Consider the following 24,883-nt stretch of genomic DNA (forward strand, 5'->3'; position numbering starts at 1 on the left):
CTGGACAGCTCACTAGCCTGCCTGCAGATGGATCTTTGTATAGTTCCCTGGGAGTCAAATCAGACGCAGGAGGCTCTTCCCAGGGACAGCCCCGTTCCCACCGAAGCTCGGCGGTCACCTCTGCAGCGTAGTCCAGGTTCTGGGACAGGGCAGAGGCAGGCGGGCGGGGGGCTTTCTCTGCACTGAGATGGGCCTACAGCAAGAGACCCCCTGCCACCTGCAGTGTCCTGTTTGCCCCTTCCTCAGGAAGAGTGCGGTGGGGGTCACGCCAGGTGGCTCTACCCTCTGCCCGCCTCTGGCCATGCCAAGCAGTGCCAGCTGTTCAGCAGGGCTGACTTTGCAGGGATAGGGGGTGTGGGGAGTCTGCCCTGCCCTCCTGGGCACGGGGTCTGAGCCCCGTGACCCTGCACCCAGGCCCAGCTGCGTGGGCCCCGCCCGTCCACCCGCAAGGCTCCTCCCCTGCATGGCAGGGTGGCCGGCTCCTCCCCTGCATGGCAGGGTGGCCGCCTGCCTCGCACCCAGGACAGGCACTGGCCCCGCCTGCCTTGCCCCGCCCACCCCACCCCACCCCGCCCTGCCCTGCGAGCAGCCTTAAACCCCCGCCCAGCGCCCGGGCAGTGACCCGCGGCCACCAGCCACAGCTACGTCTTCCGCAGGCCCCGAGGTAACTGCAGCCCCAGCATGGCAGGTGCGACCGACCCCGAGCGGCGGCTGCTGACCATCTACACCGGTGGCACCCTCGGCATGCAGCTGGAAGACAGCGGTGAGTCCTGCACTGTGCTCCACGGGCGTCACGGTGGGAGTAGACGGCCGCCTGCAGCGCTGCCTGCAATGGCCAGACGAAGGGGTCGTTGCCTCCAAAGGGGGGCGGGAACCGCAGTCCTCCCGGGCTGCTCCCATCAGCCTGTGGGCTCCCTACCTGAGGGCAGGGCCCGCCTCCCTGCCTGGAGCCCCGCCCAGCCCTTGGGGCCCTGCTCAGCTGTCCCCAAGGAGCTGGTGCTGCCTGGAGCCTTCCTTGTCTTCTCCCCACGCGCTCCCCTGGCTTTTATTGCAGTACTGAGGATGGAACTCAGGGTGTTCTACCTCTGAGCTATGCTCCCAGCCCTACTTTATTTTTTTAGTTTAAAACAGGGTCCCCCTAAGTTGCTGAGAGTTTGGCTAAACTGCTAAGGCTGGCTGCAGACCTGAGATTCTCCTGTCTCAGCCTCCCACATACTAGAATCATAGGCGTATGCCACTGTGCTCCTGGCTTCCTCTTCCTCTGTTGCTTCTGGTGCTTTCTCTGTGGTTCCGGGGGTTGAGCCCAGGGGCGTTCTACCTCTGAGCTCTCCCCCAGCCCTTTTGAGTGTGAAAAGGGTCTCACCGGGTCTCTGAGAGTCTCCACACGTTACTGAGGCTGTCCTTGAACCTGCGATCCTCCTGTCTTAGCCTCCCAAGTACTGGGATTACAGGTGTGTGCCACCACCACCATCTTCTGCTTCTGAACACCCAGCTTCCCTCTGACACCCATGAGCTCTGACCTCCCAGTCCGGGCCCCTGCTGTCCACTGGTGGCCTTTAACCCACACACCTGAGCGCCACCTCTCCTGGGCCACCGTCCCCCGCCCACCCCTCTGCACCATGCAGCAACTCGGACGCTCTGTTGCTGTCTCGGCAGCTCTAGGGGCTGCACCGCAGTCTTCTGTAAGAACCCGCAGGCTTTACCTGCTTCAACAAAGGTCAGTGCTCGCATGTCTCTGGACCCCGCCGTGCCTCAGGATGCAGACCTGGGCCACCAGGCTCCAAAGACTGTCCGGAGGGGCTTGGTCACCAGAGGTGGGCCTGTCCTGACGGCTGGGAGCCTGCCTCTGGGGCAGCTCTGTGCCTCTGGTTGGGACAGAATCACTCATAGGTGGACAAATGCCCAGGGACACTCCCCAGCAGGGAGGGACATGGCTCCTCTGATCACACAAGATTGAGCGAACCGGGCACGGTGTGGCACACACCTGTCATCTCACGACTTGGGAGGCTGAGACAGGAGGATCACAGGTTCACGACCAGCCTCAGCAACACACTGAGACTCAGCAACCTAGTGAGACCCTGTTTCCAGACAAAAAGAAAAAGGGTTGGGGTGTAGCTCAGAGGTAGAATGCCCCTGGGTTCAATCCCCAAGAGCATGTGTGTACGCCTGTCCTGAGAAAGCCCTGAAGGTGGCGGGGCCAGAGCGAGGGATGGAGTCCTGGCTGCTGTGCTGAGCTGGGCAGCTCGGCCAGCCCCTCCAGGCACATTCACTCCTCTCCACAGGCCATGAGGTTCCCGGGAGCCTGGGCACCCCAACACTGTGGTGGGGACAACAGGGTCCCCAGAGGCCTCCTGGACCGAGCATATGAGAGCCCGGGCAGGCGGCGGCTCAGTCCCAGGCGGCCTCTGCTGCCTGGGCCATTTCCTGTGCGACATCGCAGCCTGCCACGCCCTTGGCGGCCTCCACAGTCCCCTCTGGACCCTGGTTCTGGGTGGCAGGGGCCGGCTCGTGTCACAGGGCTGTGCTCTGCGCTGGAGGTCCTGAGGGAAGAACTCTGCCCACGTGGTGTACGGGGCAGGGCCCAGGTCCCCAGGGCTCACTCCCAGTGGCTAGAGGCGACCGCACCCCAGGGAGGCAGGAGTGTGGCCGCACACAGAGAAGGTGGACACAGGGTGGCCTCGAAGACCAGAGAGGTGTGGCCACCTGCCAAGGCCAGCCGGCCCTGGCCGAGCCCCAGGCCTGCTGACCTCAGGAAATGAAAGCGAAACTCGTCCCGAGGCAGAGAGGGCTCCTCCGCTCCTGGTGTATTGTGGGAATAGGTTGTGTCAGCCACAGGAAACTCAGACTTTCGCTTTCAGCCGGGCTCACCGCCTGGCAGGAGACCCGGGTGACACGATGGGGAAGGGACGTGGGGCGCGCTTGGTTCCGGGAAATGCTCACAGCAGCCAACGTGTCTCTGCCCACGGCTGGGCTACAGCCAGCTGACCGTGGGCACCGGGCCCAGGGGCAGGGCACGCTGCCAAGGCAGTGGGAGGCCGGGCTCCGCGCTCGGGAGCGGGGACAGCCAGCAGAGACCAGCACATTCTCCCTGCGCCCTTTCTTCTCTGGGCAAAATGCTGCAAACACGTTATCAGTGGCAAGGCCTGGAGAACGCAGGGCCAAAGAGCACAGGGCACACCCAGTAGGAGCCCGGGGCCGGCGGGCAACACTGTCCTCCTGGAGTTCATGGTAAATATGTGTACTCTTTAATGTTTACTGGGGATTGGACCCAAGGGCATTCGACTGCTGAGCTAAGTCCTCAGCCCTATTTTACTATTTATTTATTTATTTATTTATTTATTTATTTATTTATTTATTTAGAAACAGGGTCTAAGGTGCAGAAGGCCTCCCTAAGTTGCTGAAGCTGGCCTCAAACCTGGGATCCTCCTGTCTCAGCTTCCCAAGTACTGGGATTATATATGCTTACCACCATGCCCAGCCATAATATTCCTTAATGTGTACTCGGCAGTGATTTCTTTTCCTTTCCTTTCCTCTTTCTTTCTTTCTTTCTTTCTTTCTTTCTTTCTTTCTTTCTTTCTCTTTTTTTTTTTGTTGTTGTTCTAAATAAACGTTGGCCTTCACACCCAGTTCTTGGACCGTTAACCATACTGCCTTTCTTGCTAAACTCCCCCGAGCCTCAGCCTGAGCACTCTGAGCCCACCTCGCCTGGAACTCAACTCAATTCCTTGTGCTCCCTGGAACAGGGTTTGCTCCCAGGAGAGTGAGTCCCCTGCAACCACCAAGTCAAGCTTAGGATATGTAGACCTGGACTTGACCCTGTGAGGCCACCCGCAGGAAGGCAGTCCAGGCCTGGGCCACAGCAGGAGGCCGTGGGCATCGCCCCCAAGGCTGGCCACAGCATCTCGACTGCCTCACCCTGAGCCTGGCCTCCCCTCTGCCCGCCAGCGGCTGCCTCCCCAGGGCCGCTGGCAGGAGGTGCTACAGCTGGACCCAGGAGGCCTGCGGGCTCCTCCACGGCCTTGGATATGGGCCCGGGCTGGGCGTGGGCTATTACAGGACAACATCTGTCTCTGTGACGTCCTCACCTACGCCTGTGGCGTCCTAACCCACCGCCTACCACAGAAGACATGGCAAAGGGCTGAGCGCCCAGGGCCCTTGGCTGCAGGCGGCCACCACTCCCACTCTAGGCCCCGCAGGGAAGCCAGGGACAGACCCACAGGGCAAAGTAGTTAATCATTGGTGGCCGTGGGGCACTACTGCAGTGGCCAGGTCAAGCAGCCCTGGGCAGGGCTCAGAGCGGGCTGGGGCTGGCTCAAGGCCCCCAGAGCCCTGGGCCCTGGGCCCGGCCCGCCTATCCTGCCCAACTTCCCCGGCCTGGACTGCTAGCCTGCTCCTAGAAGCCTTTTCACTTTACACATTTTAGGGTAAAAAAAAATCCAGTCACTGGCCAGGCGTGGTGGCGCACGCTTATAATCCCCGCGCTTGGGAGGCGGAGACAGGAGGATCGCGCAGGTTCGAAGCCAGCTGCACTGGCTTAAGAGACCCTGTTTCCAAGTAAAATATAAAATAGGTCTGGGAGTGTAGCCTGGAGGTAGAAGGGTTTCCAGGAACCCCAGTACCACCAAAAAAAAAAAAAAAAAAAAAAAAAAAAAAAAAAAATCCAGTCACTGTCTGCATATCCCCAAGGAACAGCTGACCACAGGCACACGTGGACGGCCTTAGGCCGGGGGTCCCTGGCAGGTGCTCTGACACTGAACCGCTCCCTCTTGGGCCCTCAGTGGACAGGCCTCATGTCTCTTCCTCCCTTGTCCTCTGGGGCTAAGCTCCCTGCAGCCTTTCTTTCTCTTCTTTTTTTTCTTTTTCTTTTTCTCTTTTTTTTTTTGTGGTGCTGGGGATTAAACCCAGGAGCATTCTACCTCCAAGCTACACCCTCAACTCTATTTTATAATCTTTATTTTGAAACAGGGTCTCACTGAGTAGCAAAGAGCCTCACTAAGTAGCCATGGCTGTCTGTGAACTGCAATCCTCCTGTCTCAGCCTCCCGAGTACTGGGATTACAAGCATGCACCACCACGCCTGGCCACCCAGACCTGCTTTTATTCTTTTATTTTGAAACCGGTCTCACTAAGTTGCAGAGGGCCTCACTAAGCAGCTGAGGCTGAACACGAACTGCGATCCTCCTGTCTCAGCCTCCCGAGTACTGGGATTCCGAGCGTGTGCCACCGGGCGCCGCTCAGCTCACCCCGTATCTTCTCTGAAGGGAGAAAGTCTGCAGCTACAGACCATGGGCCACAGGAAGGCTGGGCTTCTCTGTAAACGGCTGCTCTGGGGATCACATGCCCCGGCGGAGCCAGGAGACACTGCCCTGGGCCACCAGACTCCAAAGACTAGCTCCCATCAGGACAGATGGACACTCTGAGCTCACCTGGAGGGGCCTTGAGGAAGAGGCTCTGAGCATGGGCAGGCGCCTGTTGATCCTCTCTCCACAAGCCCCCAGACTCTGAGACTAGAGCTCGGTCAGCTTCTAGGGATCCATTTGGGTGCGTGCTGGGTGCCAGGCTCTCCCACTTAGGGCTGGGACAGGGGACCTGGCTGGATCCTGGAGTTGTGTCCATGCCCTCTATGACCCCAAGGGCCGACGAGGGAGCATGTGGGAAGGGTGCTAGCACCCGGGCTTCAGGGAGAGCTTCCTAGAGGTGGTAGCCTGGGCTGGGCCTTGAAGGCCCTGCTGGGTGAGAAGTGGGGGTGGGGCGGAATGGAGGCAGCGCCAGCAAGCACCAGGGGCATTCTGGGAGGGGACAGAACTGCAGGTGGGCTCAGGCGGCTGTCTGGTGGGGCCAGGCCTTGGCCTGCCTGGGTCAGGAGTATGGCAGCATCTGAGATGGAGTGTAAGCAGAGGCAGGGCCTGGAGGGGCATGCCGAGATCCTGGCTGTCCAGGTCTGGGCTAAAGAATGTGCTCTGACTCCAAGGAGGGGTCATGTGTCCAGATGGCGCAGCTGCCCACCCCACGCAGCTGCGCCCAGTCCTCCCATATCTGACCCCGGCCCAGGGCCTGGTACCATGAAAGAGGGGGGTGTGTGGCCTCGGCCGCCGGCCTTGACTCCCATTCTGCCTGGACTCTGTGTGCAGTGCTCGTCTCTGGGAAGGACCTGGCTGTCTACCTGAAGACGCTGCCCATGTTCCATGACAGGGACTATGCCCAGGCCCACAAACTCTCCAATGACACCCTGGCCCTGCCGTGAGTGGGCTCCTCGGGTCCTGGGTGGGGGTGACTGCTGGCTTCCTGGGGCTGAGGCTGCCCAGCGCCTGCCAGATGCGGGAGACTCGGCTTCAGCACTTCCTTGAGGTTGGCAGGAGGCACTGCCATGCCGCTCACTCCATGGGCCCTAGAACTGACCTTCCGCTCGGGCCTGGGCCTCCTCTTGGACCTCTTCCCTTCCCCTCCCCCCATCCCCCTGAGTCCCTGGGGCAGGGTAGGGCCTTCAGGGGACTGCCACCCCAGGCTGGGAGCTATCTAGAGAGGCCGGGGGCTCGGTGGCCCCTCTCCCTTCTGCCTCTCAGCACTGGCCCAGCTGTCTGCTGTCCTTAGGGCTGGAGGTGGGTCTCCTTGAGGGTGGCCTCCCTGCATGGACTCCCATCCCCGTAGACTGGTCCTGCCTCCCTGGTGTGGGGAGGGCACACTGCTTAGGGGTGGCCTGCCCGGGCCCACATCCTCATCCACTAACAGCTGTCCCTGGGTGGAGACAGAGGTCTGGGACGGGGAGCAGAGCAGGTCAGGGGACTTCGGATGGGTGGGGGGCAGAGCGGGAGCTGGCCTTCCTCCCTGCAGACCCACCAGCTCCGGCCAGAGGATCATCTACACGGTGCTGGAGTTCCAGAACCTTCTCGACTCCAGTAACATGACCATTGATAATTGGATCCACATAGCGCAGACCATCGAGGTTCGGGGGCGGGGGGGCTGTGCTGTGCTGGGGGGCTTGACTGATGGCACCTGTCAGTGCTGAGCCTCCAGGCCTCGACTGTAGTCGTGCCTCACGTGGCCAGCAGAGGGCGCACCGCCTAGCTGCAGCCACAGGCTTCTCTGCCATCCCCAGGCCAGCCTGGCTCAGTCTTCCGTGGGGGAGGAACTGGGTTTGGTGTGGGGCCCTGGCAGACACATCCTGGGGCGCGCCTCTAGGAAGTAGCACCAGAGGGCGTCCCTGCACTGCCGGTCCCTCCCAGTGCTGGCGTGCCTGAGGGCTTCCAGCTTTTGTTATACCCAAGAGGCACTCTCCCTACTTCTGCCCATGAACTCCTCCCGGCTTGCCTGCGGGCCCCCAGCAGTGGGTCCTGTGCTGGCCACTTGTGTCCCTGCCGCCTCTCACGGGGCCATCACCCCCACAGCCGCCTGCTGCCCTAGAAGCAGAGTAGGGATGGAACCCAGCCACAGTCTACAGCCCCAGCCCTATTTTTATTCTTTACCTTGAAACAGGGTCTCAGTGAGTTGCAGGGCCTCACTAAGTAGCTGAGGCTAGGCACAAACCACAATCCTCCTGTCTCAGCCTCCCAACGCTGGGATTACAAGCGTGCGCCCCCACGCCCAGCTCTGGGCCCAGTTCTTTTTTCTTTTTCTTTTTTTCTTTTGGTGATATTAGGGTTCCTGGAAGCCCTTCTACCTTCGGGCTACACTCCCAGACCTATTTTATTTTTGGAAACAGGGTCTCTTAAGCCTGGAATCCGGAGGCAGAGAGGGCCTTCCAGTCCCAGAGAGGGTCTCTGGGCCTTCAGGGGCAATGGTGTAGTGCCTTCCGGAGCCCCCTGCATTAGGACCCTGTCGTTTTGCTCCTGCGGTGGCTACCCTGCCCACAGCCCCCGTTCCCAGGAGGAGGCTGGGAACGGGAGGGTCTGGGCCATGCTGAGCCTGCTCCCCCCACAGAGCAACTACGAGCAGTACCAGGGCTTCGTGGTCATCCACGGCACGGACACCATGGCCTTTGGAACCTCGATGCTCTCCTTCATGCTGGAAAACCTGCAGAAACCCGTCATCGTCACTGGTGCCCAGGTGAGCCGGGGGGAGGCAGGCCCCCTTCTAGTGCAGTCAGTCAGCAGCTCTGGGCGTGGCTCCTGCCGTCCCCTGCTGGCCGAATCAGGTGGACGCTCTAAGAGGTGTGGCTGGCTCATTCCTGTTCAGCGGCTGAGGCCATCCCCAGCAGTGCCCGGGGCCAGGGTGGCCTCACACGGAGCAGGTGTGGGGGGGCGCTGCCCTTCCTATTGTGGCTCTCCCCAGGGCCGTCGAGGGACCTCTCACCTTGGCCAAGGCTGGTGGGGTGTCCCGTCTGGGTCTGCTGGGGCTCACAGGGCCCCTGTGGCCTGCGGGTGGCATTATGAGAGCGAGCCAGGGGGGCCGGTGGGGCCAGTCTGGTCTGAGTCCCCCAGGACCCTTCTCTGCTGGGATGGCTGGGGCTGTGCAGAGGCCAGGACCTGCGTGGCTGTGGGCAGAAGCGGGTGGAGCTCCAGGGGCCTCAGCTCCGTCTCCCTGGTTACCAAAGGGACTCTTGGTATACGGCCCCATGTAGGGAAGGCCCCTGTGCGCAGCTGTCGCTGGGTCTGAGGCCTCGAGACAGGAGGCCTGAGTGAGACCCTGCCCCACACCCAGCCCTGGGCAGAGGGATGCCATGCGGCCTCCCCAGGGCAAAGGGCGCTGATGGGCCCTGCTGGCTCACGCTCTGGTCTCCACATGCCTCTTACCCTCACATGGGCCTGTTGCAGCCAAGGGGAAACAGGCAAGGGGCCGGGCTTCCCCCGGCCATGCTCTGTGAGCGGCAGAGCTGGGGAAGGGCCAAGGACTTCTGCCGTGCCCTGGGCCAGGGCTCCCCCTTGGGGGCCCTGTGCTGGCTCCCCAGCTGGCCTCTCCCTGCCCCCCATGGCTCAACCAGCCTTGCCCACCCGTGCCCCAGGCGGGCTGCAGGGTGTAGCCCCTTCCCAGCCTTCCTTTCTAGGCAGTGAAGGGCAGCTGTGCCTTGGGGCCAGGGAGCGGCCTGGGAGGAGCTGGGCCCCTGTCCACTGGGCTCCCTACCTGTGTGGGAGCCAGATGGGGAGGCCAAGGCACCAGCCCAGGCTGGTACTGTCAGGACCACTGTTAGTGGCCATGGAAACGGGCTCCCTCCCCATCCCTCCTCCGCATCCTGGGCCTGTCCTACCAGTCTCTCTCCTCAGCTGGAGGCCCCAGGGCCTTGGCAGGAGAGGGAAGCCGCCTTCCCCTGGCCTCAGCCCTCCCTCCTGTGGCCTCCCCCCAGGTGCCTATCCGCGCGCTGTGGAATGACGGCCGTGAGAACCTGCTGGGCGCTCTGCTCATGGCCGGCCAGCACACCATCCCCGAGGTACCTGGTCTGGCCTGGTGTGTGCCGGGGGTCGCCTTGGTCATGGTGGGACAGTGTGGCCTGGGTGTGTCCCCAGGAGCCCAGAGGGGGTGGTGTGGCACTCAGGGACCTGCAGGTGTGTGGGAGTAGTCTTTAAAGATTTGGCTCTTAGCTGGGCATGGCGACATGCACCTGTAACTCCAGTATTTGGGAGGCCAAGACAGGAGGATCACAGGTTCCAGGACAGTCTCAGCAACTTAGCAAGAAAGACCCTGTTTCAAAATTAAAAAATAAAATAGAGTCGAAGGTGAAGTTTGCAGGTAGAATGCCTCAGGCTTCAATCCCCAGTATGTTTTAAAAAAAATCTTTCTTGCCTTACAAATAACATAACAATTGTTGTACCAAACCGGAGGAAATCAACAGAACACAGTCATCCCAGTGCTACTTCCTAGAAACATCAGTGTTAATAATCTGGTGTGTTTACTACCACATTTCACACACACACACTTTCACACACACACACACACACACACACACACACACACACACACGTGTGTGTGTTTCCATGAAAGGAGGCTGTGCCCAGCAGAGCTTAGAAGCCTCCCTCCCCGGGTCCAGGACCAGGACAGGACCCAGCTGTCCTTGGCGGTGCTCCTGGGTACGAGGGCTGGCCGGGCTGCTGGAGGGCAGTGTTTTCAGGCCCCATGTCTCTGCCAGCCTTCCCAGCCCTCCCTGCTCACTGTGGGCCGGGGTCTCTGGGAGCACCCAGGCTCCCTGTGCCTGTGGGCTGAGTTTAGGGGGTGAGAAGGCGTGGGGGTGTGGCGCCCTTCCTGTGTCCTGTGCCCGGGCACCTGTGGGCAGGTGGGCCCGGCTCTGAGCGGCTGCCCCTCCTTCCCGCAGGTCTGCCTGTTCTTCCAGAATCAGCTGTTTCGGGGCAACCGAGTGACCAAGGTGGACGCTCGGAGGTTCGAGGCCTTCTGCTCCCCCAACCTGCCTCCACTGGCCACAGTGGGCACGGACGTCAAAGGTAAGCCCCTCTGAGGGCAGGCCTGCCACCTGCAGTAGGCAGAATGTGCTTGGGGTTCTGAGGGGTTCCCCTGAATCGGGAGAGTGTGCAGTGCTTGGCTTTGCCCTGGGCTGTGGAGAAGCATGGGGCTGCTCAGAAAGGGGGAGCCATGCCAGGTGTGGTGGTGCACGCTAGTAATCCCCGCACTTGGGAGGCTGAGACAGGAGGATTGCACAGGTTCGAAGCCAGCCTCAGCTACTGAGTGAGGCTCTCAGCAACTTAGTGAGACCCTGTTTCCAAATAAAATATAAAAAAATAGGTCTGGGAGTATAGCCCAAAGGTTCTACCCCCAGTACCACCAAAAAAAAAAAAAAAAAAGAAGAAGAAAGAGGGAGCCGTGGGGAGCCGTGGGGAGCCGTGGGGAGCCGTGGGGCCTGGCCAGCAGAGGCTTGGAGGGGTCTGGGGGAGGCTGGGGATCCTGCCTGCCCCGTGCAGGCGCCAGCAGAGCTGGGCTTCACTTTGGAGGTATTCTGTGGCTTTGACTTACGGCCCAGGCTGGCTCCGGCGGGAAGCGCAGGGCAGGCTGCTTGCCTGGAATCAGTGGCCCGTCTCTTCCATGCACGTCCAGGCTGTCCAGGAGGGGGCAGTGTCCCCACACTCACCCGCGTCTGCCTGGGTCAGGCGCAGGGAGTCCCTGGGGCTGTTCTTGGGGATCTGATGGTGCAGCACGTGCTGCCCTTACCCCCTCTTTAGAGAGGAGCAGACCCTCCCAGTGAGAGGACAGGCCCTGGACCATCTGGGCAGGGGTCTTCCTAGAAAACCCCCCGGTGACAGGGGTGGGGGCTGCAGGACCTTCGTCCTGGCTCTCGACCGCACAGCTTTTCCTGAGCACTGTCCAGGGAGGGTAAGGCCTGGTGTCTAGCCCAGGACCCCCAGGGCAGGCCAAGTCTACTGGCTCCGAGGCTGGAGTAGTCAGAGGCGTCCTGGGGTGGTGGGAGCTGGAGGGGCGCGGGCTGGGGGAGCAGGAGCAGCGGGGAGGTGTGGGCGCTGCCTGCTGGCTGCTCTCCAGGCCTGGTGCACTTATCTGAGGCTCAGGCCTGGGGCTTCTGCCCGTGGGCGGAGTGGCCTTCACTCTGGATCCCAGGGCCTCTGCCAGCCTCAGGCCCCGCCCTACGGGGCAGAGCAGCTTCCTCGGCCCCACCCAGCCCACGATCCTCCCAGCTGGCTTCCTGCGTGTGCGGGTGTGTGGGAACCCGCGCCCGGCCGGCCCTGCTGATGTCAGGCTGCCCGGCCGGTTCTGAAGGCAGCTGGAGAAGCCCCAGGATCTACCCAGGGTGTGGCGGCTGGGCCTTGGGGAGGGTTGGGAGGGCTGGGCGAGGCTGGCGTGCATGCCTGGTCTCAGGAGTTTGGCTGGTTCATTGCCCTCTGGGAAGGGAGGGCAGGAGGTGGACCCTCTGCAGTGTTGGGCAGGTTAGAGCTACTGGGGCTCACAGGCCACCCAGCCAGAGGCCTTCCAGGAGTCCACCTCCTCCCTACCCTTCCTGCACTCCCCGAGACACTCAGTGCCTGAGCCTGCCCAGCCTGCCAGGGACCTGGGAGCAGAGGCCCTGGCAAAGGGGACATTGCTGGGCATGGGTCTCCAGGACCCAACCCGCCCTGTGCTCGCCAGCTTGGGGCCGCAGGCCCTGCTGCCCACACACTAGCCCACATCCTTGTGTGCCAGGGCCACCTAGGCCTGCTGTGCCGGCCTTGAGAACTGTGGCCCAGCCACACACTGGCTCCCTGTGTGGCTCCATGGGCTGAGGGACTGAGCTGGTGGCCTGCCTGGCCAGCGCCCCTGTCTGTCCCCCACCTCTAGAGGCCCTGGGGGAGGCCTTGGGGGTTGTTTCTGCAGCTCTTCCACCAGGAGCCCTGCAACACCCATAACTTTTGAGGGAGGCAGTAGCCCCCTCCCTGCTTTATTTATTATTATTTTTTTGTGGTACTGGGGATGGAACCCAGGGAGATTCTACCTCCGAGCTACCCCCAGCCCTATTTTTTATTCTTTATTTTGAAACAGAGTCTCACTGAGTTGCAGAGGGCCTCACTGAGTAGCTGAGGCCATCCACGAACTGCCATCCTCCTGTCTCAGCCTTCCAAATGCTGGGATTACAAGTGTGCGCCACCACGCCCCCCCCCACCTTTATCTGCCTGCCTGGCAAGGGTGCAGGCTCCTAAATTGAAGGGTGGCCTGTGCTGCCATGAGGGTGACACGCTGTGCTGGTGAGAACTTGGACCTGCTCCCTCAGCAGGCAATGGCTCCCCGCCCCCTGGGGGCGGGCAGAAGGGACCTGCAGCCCTGTTTTCCATCCTGGCACCGTCTGACCTCTGTGCACCTCAGGGCCCCCCAATCCCAGAGCCTCAGTTTCCCTGGCCGCACTGGGGGTCTCCCTGGTACCCTGCAGTGCAGAGGGAGTGGCCAGTGCCCCCTGCATTGGGCTGGTGCCGCCGTGTGCCAAGGGCCCCTGAGGTTCAGGAAGCAGGAGGGCTTTACCCTGTCACAGCACAGCAGAGCCACGGCTGCCAGACCCAGCACCGGGCTGACCCCAGACATCCTCCCCTTTGCTTTCCACAGGCCTGAGCGTGGGAGGGGCTGATGGACACACGCTAGGCTCCCAGGACTTGGGGTGAATGGGATGGAGGGTCCTCCTGGGGGTGAGCAGGCCCAGGAGGTGTGCGGTCTGTCAGACACGCTGCCCTGGCCCCGGGCCCGGCCTCCAGCCTGCAGTCACTTGCTCGCTCCCTCTGCACCGGGCATTCCCTCTGCCTGGAATCCTGCAAGGCTTGGCCAGGCCCGCTGTCCGTGCGTCCCCCTGACCACCCCTGACCGGCCAGGGGTCCCATCTCAGCGCTGCCGCCTGCATTCCGGTGCTTGGCCATCAGTCTTTCTCCCTGATGGAGAGCACCTCCTTCCCTAGGCCCTGCCACAGAGCCGGCACAGGCCAGGCGAGCCCAGGGCTGGGAGGATTTGCCCGGTACGGGAGGCAGGGTCAAGCGTGTGTGCAGAGGCTCAGAAGGCACGAGGCGCGGGGCTGGGCTGAGGCTCAGTGGTGGCCATCTCTGTGTTCGCAGTCAACTGGGGGCTGGTGCGGAGGACCGTCCGGAAGGGCAAGCTGGTGGTACACAGCTGCATGGAGCGAGACGTGGGCCTGCTGCGGATCTACCCTGGCATTCCCGCTGCCCTGGTAGGGCTGCCTCACCCACTGCCCAGAGCACCCTCTGAGGCCCCAGGCCTCTACCCCCCAGGCCTCCCCAGGCACTGCTGGCCTGAGTGAGCCTGCCCCTGAGGCCCCCTAGCCCACCCAGCTGGTGCAATGCGCTCTCTTGGGCCCTGCTGGCTTCCCTCTGCCCCGCCCTTCTAAAAAGCAACAACCTAAACTATGGGGTGGGGGTCCCTTAGCTGGCCGAGGGCGGCCTGTGTGGCCAGGTGCCGAGCTAGGTAGGCCCTGCTGTCTGCCCTGCTGTCTCTACTAAGGCTCTGGGGCCCACTCATCTTATTTGGGATTGGCACTTGTCTGTGGACACTTGAGGGCACTTGGGGGCGCCAGCCCTCAGGCTGATTGGGAGTGGCCCAGGATGCTGTGAGTGTTGGGGAAAGCCTAGTTGGTCCCAACAGTTGGAGAGAAAGCAGAGGTTCACCCCATGCACCCGCCTCCCCTGGCCCAGGTTCGGGCCTTCCTGCAGCCCCCCCTGAAGGGCGTGGTCATGGAGACCTTCGGCACAGGGAACGCGCCCAGTAAGCCGGACCTGCTGAAGGAGCTGCGCCAGGCGACTGAGCGCGGCCTGATCATTGTCAACTGCACCAGCTGCCTTTATGGCACCGTGACCCTGAACTACGCCACTGGAATGGTAAGGGTGGGGAGCCGAGGCCTGGGGCCGAGGGCGGGTGTGGGGAACTCCAAGAAGGGGCTGCCTGGCGGGGCCGGGGCAAAGTGGTGAAGGGCCCTTTCTGGCCCGTGTGTCCCTTCCCCAGTCCGTGACAGTCCCTGACATCATCTCGGGCTTCGACATGACGTCAGAGGCTGCCCTGGCCAAGCTGAGCTACGTACTGGGCCAGCCGGATCTCAGCCTGGACAAGCAGAAGGAGGTGCGTGTGCCACTGGGGCTGCTGCACTGTGCAGCTCCTGTCGGCGTGCCCGGAGGCTCCAGGAGAGTGGGCCCCCAGCACGTGTGTGGATTGTGAAGGGGTAGGCCTGCGGAGCTCTCCCGGGAGGGAAGGGCCAGCTCTGGGGCCAGGTCCACCCCGGCCTCGCCGCACCCTGCCCAGACACCCCAGCTCGCGCATCTTGGGGAGCCTCAGGGTCTGGCACAGGCTGAGCCCTGACTATTCCTGGACACCCCACCCGGGAAGACCTGCGCTTGGAGGGCGGCCGTGTGGGGACCCAGCCTGAGGGCGGCCCGAGGGTGGAGGTTCAGGCCTGGGCAGGCCCTGGGGCCCCGTGCCTCTCAGCTGGTCTGGGCTCCCGGTGCTGCCCCAGTCAAACCCAGCAGCTCCTGTGTCTGTCTGCAGCTGCTGCTCAAGGACCTTCGTGGGGAGGTGACCCTGCCCACGGTGAGCCAGCTGTGGTCCTCCCCGTGTGGCAGTACGCTGGGCCACAAGGTCGCCTGGCTCCTCTGTCTGAGTAGCAGCCAGGTGCCACCCAAGGTAGGTGAGAGTAGCAGGGGCTGGGGGCCCCAGGCCGTGCACCAGTCACTGAGACTGGGGCCCAGGGCCCGGTGTGGGCAGGGGGTCCAAAGTGGGTAGGGTTTACAGGGGTCCTTGGGATAGAATTTGGAGGGCACCTTCCAGCACATAGGTGTGGCAATGGTGGACATAGGGCTGCCACTGCCAGGGCAGCTCAGCCCTGGGCCTTGGAACCGGGGAGGACCTGAGCAAGGTGGGGTATGGAGGGGTGAGGGGCCTGCTCAGGGCCTCCCAGGCTCTGATCCAGGGGCCCAGGCCCCAAACCTACACCTGGAGACATGGTCCAGCCTCTGAGCCTCCCGGCCCTTCACAACCGGGTGTCTAGACCCAGGGAGGGGAGGGTGGCTGAGGACCCTGGGACGCTGCAGTGTGCCCAGCCAGTGCACTGCCTCGGCTGTGGCCGCCCCTCCCCTGGCGGCGAGGTCCCGGTGCTGTGAACTGCCGGCTGAGGGTAGGTGGTGGTCAGAGGAGGGCTGGGGTGTGTGGCCGGTTATTAGGGCACGTGGCCCCTCGACGCCTCTCGATCACGGTGAGCAAGGGCAGCTCTGCGCCTTGCTGCTGTGGCCGCGGGACAGGGAGCACTTCTGGGGTCAGCTGGGCCCCTGGGTGACCAGGTCCTGGGGTTAGGGCTAGAGGAGGTGGGCCTTTCCTTCCCTGGAGGGCCGCTCTCTTCTGTCGTCCCCTCCAGTAGCGGCCTAGGAGCTTGTCCCTGACTGCCCTGGGAACAGATGAGGGGGCCCATCTTAGAGGGTGGGGCAGGCCCACACACTGGGACCCGGCTGTGTGGGGGCCTCGCACCCTGACCTTTGCCCCAGGAGGTGGGGCCCAGGTCAGCCTCTGGGCTTCCTGGTGAGACCCGGGCAGGCCTTCCATGCTGCGTTCCTGCTCTCCCCCGTGCGGTGAGACGCACTGTCCATTGCCTGGGAAGCAAGACTCTCAGGGTCCTGGGGGCCATGGGCCCCACCTGTCCTTCACTCTGGGGGTGCTGAGGACCCCAGAGTGAGGCCTGGGGCTCAGGTGCCACCATCCTCCCGCCAGGAGGCCAGTGCTGTGCAGGGAGCCCTGATGCCCAGCCTGACCCTCGCCGCTGCCCGCGACGGCGACCTCGAGGCCCTGCAGGCGCTCCTGGACCTGGTGAGCCTGCCCGCCCTGGCCGGCCCCCGCCCCGGCCCAGCCCTGCCCGGCCCTCCCTCAAGGTCCTGTGCCCCATGTCCCCCAGGACAGTGACCGGAGCCTGGAGGACTCCAATGGTGAAGCCCTGTTGCATGTGGCCGCCCAGATGGGCCACACAGCGGTGGTCTCCATGTTGCTGCAGAGAGGTGTAGCTGCGGACACTCGTGGCAAGGACGGCCTCAGCCCGCTGCTGCTGGCCGTGAGGGCTGGGTATGAGGATCCTGGGCCTGCTGGGCCAGGGGGAGGGCGGGAAAGTCCACGTGGAGTGTGAACAGGGCCAGAGAGGCCTCCCGAGGAGGTGGCCTCCAGCAGAGATGGGCGGGCCAGGAGAACCTCTGTGCGATTCCTAGAAAAGGAACCACCTTAGTCAGAGGAAGGACTCCAGGCGCATCTGTGGGGCCTGGCTGGGGAAAGGGAGAAGCTGGGCAGGTAGAAAGCCAGGCATGACAGGTGGGGAGGTTTGGCCTGCAGGGGAGGGGTCTCCACTGGCCCATGCCCCACCCAGAAAAGCCAAGACCACGCAGGAGTGGAGCCCGCCTGCCTCATGCCTAGTGTTCGGTTTCGTCTCCAGAGAGACCACAGGGGTGGGCATTTGCCAGTGGGACAGTCCTCCAGGGGCCTGTGGGTGGCCCTGGGCGCTGCTGCTCTGGCGCCTGTCCCCGAGTCCAGAGCAGCGTGGGCCACAGCGTATGCACACGTGAGAACTCTGTGCAGGCATGTCGGGGCAGGCTGGGGCACTGCGCCCCAGGCAGGAGGGTTCTCACCTGGACCCACGATGGCCTTGATGCACAGGCGACCCTGGCTTAGCGACAGGGTTGGACAGACCTGTCGGAGGGCTCCTTCTCCTCCAGACGCACCTGAAGTCCCTACAGCTGCTTCTCCTGGGGGTCTATCCCAGGGGCGCTTGGACCTGAGTCTCAAGGCCACGGTCACAACTATGTCCAGTCCTGGACACCGCCCTGTCCAGCAGCCCTGGGTGGGCCTCATGGCACTCATGAGGGGAGGGCGGGATGTGGGGCTGACCCTTGCACCTGGTGGGGCTGAACTGGGCCTCCTTGGGCGTGGGTGAGCTGGGATGAGCTCACTGTGTCCCGCCCTGGCTGTCACAACACTCCCAGTGGGTCCCCAGGCCACCGCCCAGCCCGGCTACACCAGGTGACTGGGATCCAGGCTGCCATGAGGGGCTCTGAGGTGGGGAGGAGGCTGGGTCTCCCAGCCCACTGCCCCACACTCCTCTCGCAGTCAGGACACTTGTGGGGCGAGCCAGGGCATTGTTCACACATCTCCCTACAGCTGCAGGCCTGGCCACTCTGGCCTTGGTGGGCCTTGCCCCAGCCGGGCCAGCCCTAAGGCTGGGGTCGGCAGTGTGGCCTTGCCCGGGGCCCCACCACAGCACTGGGCTGGCAGACCCTGCTGTCCTTGGTGCTGGCAGTGTCTCATGCCACCCTACTCTAGAGAACAGAGTTGAGCACAGGGACACAGTTTCCCCAGAGCCAGCCAGGCCTGGTCGGGAGGTTACGCCAGGGGGTGTGGGACAAGGGTTTGGAGGGCAGCAGGGCTGTCTGCTCCATGTGGGACTGTCCTCAGGGTACTCTCCTCAGCTTGAGCCTGGGAGACCACCAGAGCTTGCGGTTTGGGTGCAGGAGCTGTCTGGCACCTATGGGTTCTAAACCGGTGCATCCTGCAGCGCCCTGATGTCCTGGGACGGTGCCCCGGACAGATGGAGGAGCTGGGACCTTGAGGTGGCTTCTCAGGAGCCTGGGCGAAGGGCCAGGGCACAGAGGGAGGCACGCAGGCTGGCCAGGCTGCCGCTCAGCATGCTCTCCCCTCGCCAGGCATCAGGGGGTCATCGATGTACTGCGGAAGGCAGGGGCCTGCCTTTCCCCCCAGGAGCTGGAGGACGCAGGGTCGGAGCTGTGCAGGTGAGGGCCGCCCAGCACCTGCACTTGCAGGGAGTGGGTGGAGGGCTGCAGGAAGGGAGCCCACCCTGCTGAGAGGGGCAGGCCAGCCTGGGCTGAGGCTGGGCAGGAGTGCCCACTCCCCAGCTGTCCTCCGGCCTGGCTGTCCAGCAGAGGTGTTGGTCCTGGAGTATGTGGTGGGGACTCATTCCCAGTTGAGAGTATAGACCAGTGAGGGTGCCTGTGTGCATGTGTGTGCCTGTATGTGCATGTGTCTATGTGTGCCTTGTGCATGTGTGTGCCTGTGTGCATGCATGTGCAAAGGGCTGGCAAGGAGAGGTGGAGGGAGGAGACCACCTCTGGGCGCAGCTGGGGTGGGGTGTTGTGAGTGGCCTGGGTCTGCATCCCTGTGACTCGGGAGCCCTCGGGCCCGGAGCAGTGATGACTGGACACCAGGCTGAGGGTGTGGGGCTGAGGTGCCTGCTCAGCAGGGGGGCCCTAGCCTCTGCCCCCTTGGTCTGATACCTTGGCTCTGGCAAGGCCTCCCCTGGCTCCAGAGACCCCTGGCCTTCAGAGTGGGGTCCAGTGCCTGCCTCGGGCCCCCACCTTGTCCCCCACGTTCCAGGGGAGAGCTTGCCAACGACCTGAGGCTGGGGTGGGATCCAGGAGGCTGAAGCTGATCTTGGCCTGGGAAACACTTATGGGTAGCGTGGTCCACGACTGCGCCAGGCCAGGCCTCCTGGCTGCATGACACGGAGGTGGGGAAACTGAGGGCGTAGCCAGTCCCATGGGGCTGGGGTGAGAGTTTTGCTTTGGCCAGGGCTCGGGCCTGCGGAGGACATGGGCCTGGGTCCTGGAGGCGGCGAGGCCATCTGGCATGCTTCCCTGTCACAATTCCCCAGCACCTCTGTGGGGCTGCTGCTCGGCCCTGCTTGGCCCCACTGTCCCTGGAAGACTGGAGGCCGGGGTGAAGGGCAGGAGGACCCATGTTCCTCTCCCATGTGGACACCGTGCGTGCCCTGGGGTCCGGGGCCGCCTGCCTCCCCTGCCCCTGTGCCGCCTGTCTGCCCTTCCTCGCCCTGCTCGTGTGAAATGTGCAGCTGGCACAGGCTCCGCAGGCGTGGGGCGTGTGCCCAAGTGTGTATGTGCTCATGTGTGTGGTGTGTGCGCGCCCTTGATCTGAGTCACAGTCACACCTACTGGGCGAAACCAGACTCCGGGCTGCCCGTCCAGTCCCACGGCCCCACAGCTTCTGCCCGGGCTGGGCACTGCTGGGGCAGCTGTTTGGGGCTGACTTTGTACAAGCGCCCAGGGCACCAGGCGGGGTGGGCAGGTGGGTGGGCGGGTGGATGGGTGCCCGACAAGCCCTGACAGAGGCCTCTCTACCCTCAGGCTGGCACTTAGGGGGGACACTGAAGGCCTGCGGGCGTGGTGGCAGGCGGGAGCTGACCTGGGGAAGCCAGGCTATGATGGGCGCAGCGCCCTGAACGTCGTGAGTGCCACCTCCTGTGCCCTCTGGAGGCTGCCTCCTCCAGGAAGGCCGTCCTGATGGGTCCCGGGCCCCTCTGGGCTCAGAGCTCTTGGGAGGAGACTGGGGGAGGGGGCAGTGGGAGGCATGGGGAACACTGTGGCTGGGCTCTCTGAGGTCGTCCAGGGGCTGCAGCATCCCTGAGGCGGCCTCTCCACCTGTTCCCCTCACAGGCAGAAGCAGCTGGGAAGCTGGAGGTGGTGGCCTTCCTGCAGAGCCTGGAGAGCAGGCCCCCTGCCCTCAGCTCTGTAAGTCCCTCAGGACACTCCCGTGGCCGGCCCCTGGCTGGGACCAGGCAGTGCATCTCAGAACCCGGGCGAGACATGGGGCTGGGTCTGCGGTGCCGAGCTGCTGCCCTGGGGAGCAGGGGCAGCCAGGGCTGGGGGGGGGGCAAGGGCCCACCTCAGACTTTCTGGCCAGGCTTCCTGGAGCCTCTGAGGGCCCCAGCTCTCCAGACCCTGGGTGGGCCCCACACCGGGCCGTGCTCCCCAGCTTCCAAGGCCAGGCCCCCGTCCCCACCTGATCACCTAGCACTTGGGAGAGCCTGGACCCCCGATGGCACCCGAGGTGGGGATCCCTGCCTCCGCGTGCTCTCAGGAGGCCTCACATTTGCAGAAAGCCGTGCCTGGCGTCTAACCTGAGTCCAGCCCAGCATGCTGCACGGCCACGCCTGCCCGCCCACCCGCCTTCCAGGACTGCTGGCTGGGCAAAGCCCAGAGGTCTCTTGGGACAGAACGGCAATAAAGTTGTGTTGGGGACAGCTGCCTCCCCAGGTTCCCAAGCCTGCGATGTGTCTATCTTGGGTGCCCCGTGGGTGTGTGTGGGCTGAACCCAGGCTCTGGGGCAGAGGGCGTGTCTGCTGCACCCTGGGGGTGGGAGGGCACTGAGCCAGCCCTCCAGAGGCTGCTGGCAAGGTCGCGTGCGTGCGTGCGTGCGTGTGTGCGTGTGTGCGTGTGCATCGGGCCTCTTCTTCCTGGCCCAGCACCTGTGCTAGCTCCACTTGCCCTGCCCCTCTCCTTTCCCTCCCCTCCCTGCCCCCGCCCCCCCGCAGCCCACTGGCTCCTAGGTCCACACCTTCTTGCTGGGTGGCTGCCTGGCTTCCCATCAGCCCGCACCCCTGCACCTGTCCTCACTGGGCGGGGGCACGCTAGCGCCCCAGAAGCTATGGGTGCCGGGAAGCTTGGCACCCCCGGTGCTGCCCGCACCGCTGGCCCCCATGAGGAGCTGCCTGGGGAGGCAGGGCAGGGGTGCCCCCACCCCTGGCAACCACAGGCTGGTGCGCAGCCGTGTGTCTTGTTGGAGGCCTCCTTGGGGCTGACACCAGGGTTTGGACTTCAGTCAGTTCTTGGTCCAAACTTTAAATGTCGTCCAGCAGGACAGGCCTGCCCAGGGCTCAGGCCCCCAGTGAGAGTCGCGGCCACCTGCCCGCCGCACACAGCCCCTCTCCCCCTGGCTGGGCATGGGGCTGCCCCCTCTTGGGCCCCTCTTTCGTCACCAGGATTTCCACTGCCTGTCCTTCTGTCTACCTGGCCTCTGGCCGGGGAGTGTGAGAACATGGGCCCGTGGGTCACGGCAAAAGCGCGAGCTCCGGAGCTGGCCACTGGGACCCCGGTGGGCTGCGGAGCTGCTCAGCCTCATTCCAGACCAGCTGGCACTGCCGTTGGCACCTCTGAGCGCCTCACCCAGACACTGTGCGCCCAGGCCTTGCACAACCAAGCCACAAGCGCGCAGCAGGAAGCCTTTGCCCCAAACCCTGCTGAGCCCTGCCACGTGGGGTGCAGGGTGAGGGGCGCTGGAGACCAGGCCCCTCACTGGTGGGCTAGGGCCATTGGGGCCGGCGGAGGTGGTGGGACAGTTAGACTAATGAGCGCCCACAGAGGCCAGCCCTCCCTGAGCCCCCGAGGCCAAGCCCCCCGGAGCCCCCCAGCCTGCCCAGCCCTCCCTGGCCCCTGTGGCTGAGTCCCCCGGAGTCCCCCAGCGCACCTGCCCTCCCTGGGCCCCGTGGCCGAGCCCCCCCAGCACGCCCAGCCCTCCCTAGGCCCTGTGGCCAAGCCCCCCGGAGCCCCCCCAGCGCGCCTGCCCTCCCTGGACCCCCGTGGCCAAGCCCCCCGGAGCCCCCCAGCGTGCCCAGCCCTCCCTGGACCCCGTGGCCAAGTCCCCCAGAATCCTGCAGTGCGCCCAGCCCTCCCTGGGCTCCATGGCTGAGTCCCCCGGAGTCCCACAGCACGCCCTGCCCTCTGTTCTGAGTGATCAGGCAGACCTGTGGCCCGGCCACACTGCGCTCAGCACCCTGAGGCCTGCCGAGCTCGGGTTGCAAACGCCGCAGGTGCCACGTGTTACCCCTCATGGCAGGACCCTCCCAGAGCAGGTGCCAACCTGCTGTACGGAAACGCCCCTGGGCCTGGGGTGAGCGCCCTGTGGTGCGGACACGCCCGCCCACCCACTGTCCATGCAGCGCCCTTGCTGGGCTGGCTTCTCCCCAAGTGGGTCAGGCAGGGCTCAGCTCGGCCTCCGCCCGGAGGGGCCACAGAGTAGGGAAGCTGGGCAGCCTGAGGGGAACTCCCCATGAAGGCTGGATGCCCGAACCCCATTCTCAGGCCCCTCCACACGCTCCCGGGCTGCAGAGCTTGGCCGTGGTCAGCCCAGGGCAAGTGGGGGAAAGCTGCCAGCTGCAGGCGCCCTTGGGGAGCAGCTCCTCCTCTGAGAGTCACAGGGAGACAGCAGGGAGAGGCCAGGCTTGGCTTCCGGGACGCATGCTTTCCTTCAGCTGCTCCCTGGACATGGCCACTTTGGGGCGCTCACATTCTGCCACTGTGTGGGGGGCACCGGGACACCCTCCCATTTTACAGCTGAAGGAACTCTGAGGGCCTGGCGCCCTCCTGCCCTGGCCAGGGCGGAGCTGGGCTTGGTCCTCCTGCGCACGTCCAGCCCGGCTGGCTCTCAGGCGCAGCGAGGCTCAGCACTGCTGCGCGTGTGGGAGGCGGCCTAGGCCCCGGGGTGCAGACGCCCCGTCGCTCACACCTTGGCTCCCACAGCCCTTTAAGAATTATCTGGGTCCGGAGATTATCTCTGGAGAACATCTCCCTTTCACCGTAGCTACTATCTGAGTTTTCCCAGCGTGGTTTCTTTTTAATTTTATCTTAGAATCAGACTCCACAGTTGAGTAACCATATTACCCTGCATGCTAGGAAGTCCCCCTCTGGTCACACCTCAGTATTTCCTGCTGCGAGGAAACCTCAGGGGCTTGCTCCTATCGCTCCTCCGAGCGGCCCTCTGACGCGGGCTAGCGCCCCTTTGCCGAGCAGAGCCTGCCCCAGCCTTGCTCTCCCAGGCGTAGAACCGGGGACCCGAGGGTGGGCTCTCCTGGCCAGGCTGTCGGGGGCATTTCCAAACCTCTTCCTGGTCGCAAGTCTTTGTCCCTTGCCATGCCTGCCCCTGCACCCACCCAGACCTCCAGACTAGACAGATACAACGCATGTTCTCCACCGCCAAGACCCCAGCCTCGGAGGAGTCTCGGCGCCTCTCCTTGGATTCCCCAAGTGCAAGATGGAAAAAATAAAATGCTTACCATTGGCTTTATCTGGTGTTCGTGGAGGTCGCCCTCGCACAGCGCAGGTGACGAGGTGCAGGGCTTGCTCTGCTAGGTGGCTGCCTCCTGGCCAGTCCAACTCGGGCAGCGGCCACCTGCAGCACCCAAGTCCCTGGTCTTGGATGGGGTGTTGTTACCAGATCCCCGTACCTGCTCCAGTTTGCCGAATCAAATAAACGGGGCAAGCCTTTGGGATGAGGGAAAAAGAAATTTATTGATTGCTAGCAAATCAGAGAAACCAGTGGACAAAAGACCATTTAGATATAGCTGAGGGTTGTGCTGGTGGCTCATGTTCTGAGTCCTTGCCGACCCTGGGGCTGGGGCTTGCTGGGGTGCTAATCAGAAGGGGTGCAGTTGGTGTCTGGGTCTGCCTTGAGTCCGTTCTTATTCAGACCCTCAGGGGCCAGGCCGCCTTCCGGCAGTGAGTGGATGAGAAGTGTTATCTGTTAACAGGGGGTGAAGGACAGAGGTGGAGACGGCAGCTTTGAGTTTGAAACTGGTCACCTTTTAGCTGCCCGGCGGAGCCCGCCTTCTTACATCCTGACCACCCCTGCTGTCCACCAGCGGCTGGCGCCCAGGGGAGGATTCAGGGGTCGCCTCCCCTCCCAGACTCTACTTCCCAAAGCCAGACTCCTCCAGCCAGCTCCAGGGACCCCTGCCCGCTGGCGCCTGCCGGCTCTGGGCCCCGGGCGCCCGGGGCTCTGCAGGAGGACAGGCTGTAGGCTGGGCGTGGGGAGCCGGTGTCCAGGCAGAAACCTGCCGGCCGCGCCTCCCTCCCAGTTTCACTTTCTCTTTCCTCCTCCTCCCCCTCCCACGGACATCCCTTTGAAGCGCTGGGCAGGACGGGCGTGCCAGCCGCCGGCCCCGACCCCAGGTGGGCCGGCCAGAGGGCGGCGCGGCGCCGGGCCAGGTGCGCCCGGTGAGTCAGGCCACCCCCGCCGGCCGCGCCCGCCCCGCCGAGCCTCCCCGGCCGGGGCGTCCGGGACCCGCGGGCTGGAGCCGCCGGCCCGGAAAAACCGGTCGGGCCAGCACGGCGGGCGCATTCCGGCGCCGGGGAGGGAGGGCGGCCGCGCCCCATAAAAACCGCCGCCGCCGCCGCACACGGAGCGCAGCGCGGCCCGGGCCGCCGGACGAGGACGAGGACGAGGACGAGGACGAGGACGAGGACGAGGACGAGGACGAGGACGCCGGGTCCGCGGGGTGGCACGGCCGGCGGGCGACGCGGACTCGCGCGCCGGGTCCAGTGGTTCTTAACAGTTCAACAGTTCTGTAGCGCAATTGTGAAATGTTTAGGACCACTAGACCCGGCGCGCCCGGCGGCGGACACACGACGGTCCCGCGCGGCCACGGGCAAGGTCAGAGCCCGGCCGCGAGGAGGAGCCGCAGCCCGGCCGGAGCAGCGGCAGGTGGCCTCCCCAGCCTGGGACCTCCGGAGCTGGGTGGGAGCCGGGCTGCCCGCAGCCCTGGCGTCGCCCGTCTGGAGACATGGTTGCCACCCTCCTGGGCCCAGCGCCCGCCCTTGTCGAAACTCCTAGAAATTCCCAGCGGGAACCTGGCGGCAGGCCATCTCAGGTGCCAGGGCGGCCTCCGACTGGGCGGCTGCAGCCACACCCTCCCGGGTGCTGCG

The 24,883-nt window shown here is 64.1% G+C and overlaps 1 protein-coding gene across 1 annotated transcript; it reads left to right on the top strand.

Annotated features, from left to right (window-relative positions):
* Positions 1–681: 681 nt before the first annotated feature.
* Positions 682–22,954, top strand: ASPG (asparaginase; the record flags this gene model as incomplete). The annotated part of the gene is made up of 20 exons (XM_080707237.1): positions 682–763; positions 6,131–6,239; positions 6,831–6,942; positions 7,917–8,042; positions 9,277–9,360; positions 10,240–10,366; positions 13,457–13,569; positions 14,051–14,233; positions 14,358–14,471; positions 14,895–15,029; positions 16,107–16,202; positions 16,288–16,451; positions 18,077–18,163; positions 19,532–19,631; positions 19,841–19,915; positions 20,734–20,953; positions 21,166–21,278; positions 21,354–21,449; positions 21,706–21,993; positions 22,856–22,954. The coding sequence occupies 20 exons, from the start codon at positions 682–684 to the stop codon at positions 22,952–22,954; spliced, it is 2,523 nt and encodes an 840-aa protein (XP_080563363.1).
* Positions 22,955–24,883: the final 1,929 nt, after the last annotated feature.

The sequence above is a fragment of the Muscardinus avellanarius genome (genome assembly GCF_963383645.1).
Source record: "Muscardinus avellanarius genome assembly, chromosome: 12".
NCBI lineage: Eukaryota > Metazoa > Chordata > Mammalia > Rodentia > Gliridae > Muscardinus > Muscardinus avellanarius.